We start from the raw sequence: 8865 nt of genomic DNA on the forward strand, positions 1-8865 counted from the left end.
ATAAACAAGTCACGTTCTTATACACTGATACTAGCTCTGCTTCCTATATAAATACATCTCCGATCAATTTCAGTAATGTCCAAAATTTGGTCCTTATATAATGCGCACAAACACTGATCTCGTCATAGCCTCCTGTCTGAAAACAAATTATGGAGGAATCACAACAAAATTACATACAGTATGGATTATGATGTGTAAAGCAGTAATTCAAATGGACAGCAGGTCTGCTGGTTGTTTATCTGATGGGTTCTCAATCTGCAGAGATGTTTCATAGTTGTGTCATCATCTCCCAAATGGGGGGGGGGGGGGTGTACAGGGGCTCCTAAGTTAAAATAGGCCAGACTTTATTTGTGTGTGTGTGTGTGATATATATTCCAGCTATAGAGGGAGAAAACAGGTGTAATACTCAAGGGACTCATAGTAAGTCACTGCTGCGATGCTTTTAGAAAACGTATGGTATATTCAAAATAGCAGTGTAATACGCAGACCAATGATGTCAGTCTGTTATTGAATGACTGAGCGGAGGAGATTGTGGGTGTGGCGGAATTACTGGCAGTGACCAGCCAGGCAAAAAACATTTGTTTCAGTGGTGGGGGTTGGGCATTCAACCGTGTTGTTGATCATCAATCCGATTTTATTAACTTTAACAGTTTTATGTTACGTTTTTTATTAATAAGGTTTAAGGAGTTTGTTTTTTATTTATTTTCTCGTTTTTTATATTATATTTATTTTTGTGACTGGCAGGAAACCCCGTTGGTCCGATAATCCAATTTTCGCCTGGAAAGTCTCCGACCAACTGCTAGTCTGAGGCCGTCGGCTTCCTCTGAAGCGCTTGGCTGTCCATAAACTGCTAAATGTTTGTTTTATTCCTTTATTTATCGTACGGACAAGCAGGAAAATAGATATTAATCGAGGACAGAAGTATCACAGTGGAGTTGAAAGGTCGAGGGATACCCTCCTGTCGGATCTGCGTCGGCACTGTGGCACATTTGTTCAGTGTTTTAGCTCCAGAAGCTAGCAGTTGACGAGACTGGAAGCATCGGCACGAGTAAGACGAGCCCCTCTGTCGCCCCAAACACATCCCGTAACCCAGCTGTGCGCGAGCTGACCGTGCCGTTCTTCGTTTGCGTTTTTAGATGGCTGAACTGCATTTTTAAGCCATTAGAAGTGTGGCTTTTACAGAGTGAAACTGCAGCGCGTGCGGCCGCGCGGTGGGGGATGGGCGCCCTGCTTCCTCGCGCCGTGCACGCGAGATGGACGTAGACAACAACTAGCTTTTGTTCAACCGACTAGTTAGCAGCGTTGCTATGGAAGCAGCCACGTGCTTGAACTAGAATCGCTCATTTTTTTGCATTTGTTTGGGGAGTCTGTTGTTTCCGGTGACGTTTATCCATGATGCGACGTGCGTTAGCCGTAAGCTAATAATCGAATGACATGCTTCCGGGGTGACATGTTCCGATCAGATAAAAAACAAATATATATATTTCGATTGTGTTTTTTAATTGTGCACTTAATTGTGTTTTATTAACTAAATATATTAATGTGTATTAATTATTAGATAATTTAACTTAATGACGTGTTATAACTATTAATTCTCTAAGACTTGACTAATCGACCTGTTTTACGATGATGATGATGATTATATGATCATATCAGCTGTGTAATTAGGATTTTGCTCCGTGATGTATGATATTGCTTTGTTTAATATCGTCTGAAGGACATTTAGCTATTTGATACAAATACAATAAAAAAATTTGATTAAAATAAGTTAATTGCTATTTTTTTATTTTAGTGACCATCACGGACACCTAAATATGATCACCCTCGTGTGAGGGGACCCCCGCAGAAATACAGTTTCTTGTATTAAGACCCTATTTATGCTATTAAAAATGTATATTTAGGAAAATATTTAGCTTGTATTAGGCTTTCATCTTACACTGCTTTACTACTAATTATTAGAACGTATCTTAAATTGAAAAACCCTGTACTACTGAATGACTGAGTCACATCCTTACAGACTTTCAAGTTGTTCTGAACATACAGATTCATGACAAATACACGTCTTTGTTAAACACAACAGAAGGTTTTTTGAAGAATTTTGTTGGTCTCCATTGACTTCCATAGTAGGGAAATACGGTCGAGGTCAGTGGGGACCGTCAGAAGTTCGATTACCAGATTAGTGTCAGTTCCAGTATCTGCCAACAGCCTGACTACTACTAGTGGATAATGCTGTTCTTTTCAAATATTTCTGATGGATTTTGAGTAAATATTTTGCATATCTTTCATATTTTATATATCAGGCAGTGGTCAGCCACTTAAAGCCCATATCGGTCGACTACTAGTGCAGTGCAAGTATCATGCTAGTAGTTTCAGAGGCTTGTTTTAGGTTGATATCAGCATTGGCTGCCAGTTCAGTGGTTTGATAGCTGTGTGATCAGAGCTAGACTGCTAAAGCGAAATAGGTCACAGCCTGCCAGTATATCAGATACTTTCTAGAGACCGCACCTGTGTCTTTATGAATGTAACTCTTATGTAATCTTTTGATTATTACATTTTGTGATGAGTAATTTTGTACTTGTGCTTGAAATGGGAGAATAGAATAGTATCATTAGTTTGAGTGGCCAGGAATGTTGATTTGATTGTATGTACATACACATACAGTAGTCAACATTTGAAGTGGATCAAAAAATTTACCCTAAGACTATATAAATATGTGTGTGTGTGTGTGAAATATAAACACCATTGAATTAGATTAAGACAAAATGCAATTTAATTTTCACATGTATTCTGTTGAACTGTTGCCTCTTCTTAATGAAAGAGAAAAAAATAAAAGACGTACTGTACATCTGATTGTATCTAATACATTGTCTTTTATTGACAGGCTGATTTGACTTAACTCCTATGGATCGCAAGAGAATGAGCATCTAATCAACACTTGGTAACATGGTAAGCAAGTGTCATACTATATTAACAGGGATCCTTAAAAACCATGTATATATGTTAAATTCAACCTTGTAAAATCATAAGAAGTCTTGAATACCATTCATTGCATAAAAAGTAGTTTGAAAAGGTCTTAGATTGAATGACAGAATTCAGCTTGTGCCAGTTGAGTAACTACTGTTTAGATTTAATGGGTATTAAAAAAACAAACACAAAGACAGTTTTGCTGTCTGAATAATCAGTGCTTTTTTCTTAAGAAATTAAGTGTTCTGGGGTCTGATTAATACAATTCTCTGTAGATTTCATCCTGAAAGTGTACATATGCATAAAAGCTAGATTTAGTGTATGCACAGTATTTTTCAGATTTATAATACCATGCGTACGCCAGAAATGGTGCAAAAATCCCTTTATAAGTCCTGGTCAGGGGAAGACTGTGCATACGCGTGCATCTCCACCCCGTCTCCCCGAAATCATCACATATGGAGCTTGCAACACCTAGTTTTACTTTGCATAGCCTCATCTGCGTATCATTTCAGTGCATATTCCCATCCATGTGACATCATGTTTAACACCATCAAAGACATATTAAGGAAATCTGAGATACGGACTAAAAATGCCATTTGTGCCATAGCCATACATCAATTTTTATTGCTAAAAATCATCCAATATTCTTGTTATAGAATAAACACATCAAAATATCCATAAAAACAAAACTGTTTAAAATAGTAATCAGTTAAATATTGTAGAATAGAGTTGATCCCATTCTTTTACATGGGCCCAGTAATATTTAAATTGTTTAAACAATTTAAATTAATTGTATGCAGATTTGCGGATGAAGTGCACATCTTTAAGCTCTTTCTAGTGGAAACGCATGCAGTGAAAATGAAGTATTCTGACTCGGTGCGTCAATGACAAAGTATTTTAAAAAGGAAACATGTAAATTGTACCGTTTTCTTCAAGTTGTATTCTTCGAATACAGTAGGCTATTTTTCATAATGTTGTAGCGATGTCTTCACAAGACATAAACACCTCTGTGCAGCAGCAGTTGAACAATAAGCTATTCTCATTAGACCTATTCAAACCAAATCAGTATCTGCCGTAACATCAAAGTAAGTGCGCATCGTTGATCATTGTTCCCGCAAATATTTTCTCACAACACGAGTTTAGCCGTTTAGTTTAAAGATGAATTATTGTGCACCTATAGCACTCCTCGCTGTCATTAAAACACAGAATGCCACAGAAAAGTGATCAAGCACATCCACTACAAATATGTCTAAATTCATATGATTTCGGTTTAACTTCTGCGTAGTGACTACATGTAATTTCAGAGCTTATCTCCACTAACGAGGGTGGAATATTTAATGTAGATGTGTATATTGATATGAAAACTGAGTTTAAAACAGTTGTTTGCTTCATTAATTTTCTCACTCCAGGGAAAAGAGTTTGTAGTCCTAACTCAGAGCTTGTGTGCTGGTGTGTAAATTTTCCCGTCAAGTTTTGCATAGGAAGTGGCATACGCTTCTTTCAGGGCAAATAAATGAGGACCCTGGACAGTGATTGCTATGACTGTCTGATCAACTAATTTAATGTAAAGACATTTAGCCAAAATTGATCTTGCACTTCTTAAGAATGTTGTGTAAGCACATTTTCTTTGATTATCAATATGAAAACCGTTGCACTTTCAGGGCTGGTGATGCGTTGTAAACAACAGGGAGTCGTGTTATATATGATGGGTTGCTGTTTAACGTGAAGGCTTATTAGACTGTGAAAGAGGCTTAAAGACCGAACAAGAGGCTGTAAGAGTTCTTCTGGAGTATTTCCTCTTGTTTAACACATGCAGTTCTTCCTATCACAATATCCGTCCCTACGGTGTAGCTTTCTAACAGTTCTGTCCAGTGCTGAGCAAATGGCTGGAAAATTTCCCCAGGGCTCAAATGGTCTTCCATGAGAAAGTTCAGTTGAAGATGGCAGGTTCAGTTCTCTGTTTGGTTAAACGGTTTGTGTTTACTCATGTTTACTGAGAGCAGGTTTACTACATCTAGTCATTCTGTATGGGATGATAAAAAAAAAAAAATTATAAATTGTACAAGCCAGTCAGATAGATTTACTACATCTATCTATCGATCTATTAGGGGTGGGACGGTTCGCTGAAAAAAAACTTTCGGTTCACCACACACGGTTCGGTACGTGCTGGGACTGTGGTTCAACTTAAATCTGACAAAGCACCTGTAATATGTTTTAGCATGTTAAACAAACAGGGTTCAGCTAATATATGTTTCTGTTGATGGATGCACATTCTGGCCTTTCCAGACATTACAACAACAGCAATGAGGGGAAAATATATATATATATATATATATTTGATATATGAGCAGTCATTTATTCTGTCATCACCCGGGTGGTGAAAGTGCGCGCTCACAGATGAGACCTGAACAGCACATGTTAATGTGTTTAAACTCATTTAAGCTTTGCCAGTTTAAACATTTAAGGACGCAAGCTTGCGCAATGTTTCGCTGATTTCGGAGACATGTTCACCGACGAGAGCAGTCTCGACTCAGCTAGTCCTTCTGACATTTGTCGCTGGTTTTGATGTTGTTAAACATAAAATATAATTCATTTTGAGTAAATCTAACAGGTAATCTTTGGTCTGTATTCAATTTATCTAGTAATATGTTTAAATGAAAATGAAAGGAGGCAGTGGTATTTGATATCATATTTCATTTTATTGTAAATATACAGTGAGGAAAACTGCAGTAGTCAAGACGAGCTGATTGATGTTGTCAAGTACGCACGCTGCTGTTTGCAGAATTACAGGACTTGTGATCACACTCCTGAGTCGAACTCTCATATCTATCTATCTACCTACCTACTGCTTAAAACCTATTTTTGTATGTTTTTTATGTCAGGAAGTTATAAAATAAAAAACATTTAACTTTATATTTTTTCACATTGGTAAAAAAAAAAAGTGTTAAAGCAGCAGGCAAAATTCAAATACTAAAATTATGAAGAAAACCATAACAAGTAATGTGCATGACTTAAAAATAAATGACAGCTAATGTTTTTTTTATCAGCTGGTTAAAAGTTTGGTAATATTGTGACCTATACAATTTAAATGATAATTTTTTAGTTTGATTAAATATTTAATAATAACATTTTATCAGCGTCCTTACTGGTTTGCTGCCTGTTCTTTTTTTGGGGGAACCAAATTTCTTTAAAGTATTGCATTTTAAGGAGTCTAAAAAAAACTTTTATTTGAAATAGAAATCTTGAAACATTATAGATTCCTGTCCATGTTTTAAGAAAATTATAAATTTCTTTACAAAAATCTAGCTGCCCCTGAACATTTGCCAGTAGGTGTGTACTTTATGAAGTGTGTCCAGTAAAGTCCATGCTCTGTGCTGTTACTGAAGCACAGTAACACAGCGTGCCTTTGTTTTTTCAGGCCCTACTCTCGCCTTGACCTCTTGGTTCACCCAGGATCCAAAATGAGTGTAAGCAGTGATGAGGTCAATTTCCTGGTCTACAGATACCTGCAGGAGTCAGGTGTGTATCTGCTCATTATCTGCACACTAATTTCATTTCAGCTAACAGAACATACTCTGTGTTTCCTGTTTCATATTGCATGCAGTGGCAGATTTTTGCCCTCTGTCGTGTTTATTTCATAGGAACTAATTTTTGGTTCCTGTTTCGACCACCTAACAAACCACCCAGAACACCCTAGAACCCACATTACATACTAAAAACTACTCAGGAGTTTTCCAATCTTTTAAAGTTGTCAGAGCTAATATCAGTGGTATTTCACTATATAGTTCACTTTAGTTAGTTTACTATTTCAGTAATTTCTTAACAATTTGCCTCCTACAATTTACATCCTAAAAAATTGACATTTAGTCGCCTAGCATTAAATGAATTTGCATATGCAGGTGATTTTCTTGAAATGTGCAGGGTTGTTTAAAACGCAAATACTCATCAAGTTTTATTTACGAGAGTTTATTATCATTGATTTTCTATTGTAGTTTTTTTTGTCACTTTAATTTTAGTTCTAGTAAAAAAAGTTTTTTTTTTTATGTCTAAGTAGTTTTTATTTATACGATTTATTTATTTTAGCACCTCAAGCGAAAATAAAAAAATTGCCTTGGCAGCTAGCTAAAATAAAACAAGTTAACTGTTCGTTTAGTCATTTGAATCATTTAATTTCAGTTGTTTAGTTTCTAGTAACAAAATGCTTTTATGGTTTTGAGAATAACCCTGTTTTGAAATCAGCTGCCTGACAAATTTGTTATTTGTAATTATGTAACATTTTTTAAGTTTCTTTGAGTACGGATACATTTGACCTGACTATTAGCAAATACTTGTTCCTAAATGGTAACAGGAGCTGTCTTCCTTTCCCCTGCAGGCTTCTCGCACTCAGCGTTCACCTTTGGCATAGAGAGCCACATCAGCCAGTCCAACATCAACGGTGCTCTGGTGCCCCCTGCTGCCCTCATCTCCATCATCCAGAAAGGCCTGCAGTATGTGGAGGCTGAAGTCAGCATCAATGAGGTCAGCGCTGCTACTACTACCAGATATGGATATTTCACAGCTTGCCCATTACATATGCAAGACGTGCTCAATCTGTACTCAGTGTTCTTGTACCTGTTGTGTAACGTGTCACAGGACGGTACTCTGTTTGATGGACGACCGATCGAGTCGCTGTCGTTAATCGATGCAGTGATGCCAGACGTGGTGCAGACGAGGCAGCAGGTGTATAAGGATAAACTGGCTCAGCAGCAAGCTGCCGCCGCCTCCAGCACCACAGCGGCCAAGAATGGAGAGAACACAGCTAATGGAGAGGAGAACGGATCTCACACGCTGTCTAGTAAGCTCACGCCCCACGTTACTTTGTCAAAACTGTTGGAATTGTTAATAAGGAATATTATTTAGTCCATAACACGGTTGAACCTGTGACTTTACCAAAAACTAAAAATTGTCACCATTTACCCACCCTTTTCACAATATTAATTATTGATGATTAGCCATTAATCCCTGGTCATTCTCAACTCTGGGTTTAAGTGAATCTTGGGTTATTGTTTTCAGTCTTAACCCTGGGTTAGGAATTAATCTTGGATTGGCAGGTTGCGAGTTTACACACAGTTCATTTGTAAACCCCAGATTAATATTCTTTACATATTTGTGGCATTGATAAAAATTTGGGGTGCACAATAAATACCGTCCGATAATTAATGCGCATCTTGTCAGTAAAGCCGGTTCTCTAATCAGCGGTAAATTCCATCAGGTGCGTGATTTCACGTAGAGCAGCTGTTACTACACTACATACTACACTACACAGAGCTGTTATTAACTGACAAGCTGCACAAATCCACGTTTAATTATCAGCGTTGATTTGCGCAGTTTGTCGGTTAAACACAGCTTAGATTTTTTTTTTTAGATACTTTCTCTCGTGCACACACGCGATGTGCAAAACTCAGCATTTGAACAGTCAATAGCAAATACGTAATAATAAAGGATCCTTCCAGTAGCTGATTCAGAAGTTCCAGATTGTTGTAGCAAAGTCAGAATTACCTCCTCTCCAAGGTTCACGAAACGGTTGTCCATAAAATGCATTGCTGTTCTTTTGTAAGTAATCTTAAAGATTTCTAAATGCATCTACTTTCAGAAGGCCAAATAAAATGCTTTTACTTTTGCCTAGATACACACAGTATCTCCCTGACATGAATGCTTCAACACTAACTGCAGTGTCTGAAACCACACCTTCTTTCTTTGCTTGAACAATTAGGCAGCATTATGCAAATATTACCACATAGTGATGTAGAGATGTGGGGGCGTGTTTGAATGAGCTGTTTTAGGGGGGTGTGGAAGAGTCTTAATTTTGATAAAGAATATCTCTTTGGATTTGAGACTTCTTTATGTATCAATAGCTTGTAA

The 8865-nt window shown here is 37.3% G+C and overlaps 1 protein-coding gene across 1 annotated transcript; it reads left to right on the plus strand.

The window, feature by feature from the left end:
• Window positions 1–732: 732 nt before the first annotated feature.
• Window positions 733–8068, plus strand: LOC127950467 (F-box-like/WD repeat-containing protein TBL1XR1). The gene is made up of 5 exons (XM_052547549.1): window positions 733–1048; window positions 2882–2946; window positions 6383–6483; window positions 7337–7482; window positions 7597–8068. The coding sequence occupies exons 3-5, from the start codon at window positions 6426–6428 to the stop codon at window positions 7861–7863; spliced, it is 471 nt and encodes a 156-aa protein (XP_052403509.1). The 5' UTR covers window positions 733–1048; window positions 2882–2946; window positions 6383–6425; the 3' UTR covers window positions 7864–8068.
• The last annotated feature ends 797 nt before the right edge of the window (window positions 8069–8865 follow it).

Source organism: Carassius gibelio, chromosome B2 (assembly GCF_023724105.1).
Source record: "Carassius gibelio isolate Cgi1373 ecotype wild population from Czech Republic chromosome B2, carGib1.2-hapl.c, whole genome shotgun sequence".
Classification (NCBI taxonomy): domain Eukaryota; kingdom Metazoa; phylum Chordata; class Actinopteri; order Cypriniformes; family Cyprinidae; genus Carassius; species Carassius gibelio.

Bases quoted from the DNA above. Each gene is read 5' to 3' on its own strand.
- LOC127950467 (XM_052547549.1), top strand. From the start codon at position 6,426: ATGAGTGTAAGCAGTGATGAGGTCAATTTCCTGGTCTACAGATACCTG. The intron at 6,484-7,336 runs GTGTGTATCTGC...TTTCCCCTGCAG, and splicing joins CAGATACCTGCAGGAGTCAG to GCTTCTCGCACTCAGCGTTC. The intron at 7,483-7,596 runs GTCAGCGCTGCT...AACGTGTCACAG, and splicing joins CTGAAGTCAGCATCAATGAG to GACGGTACTCTGTTTGATGG.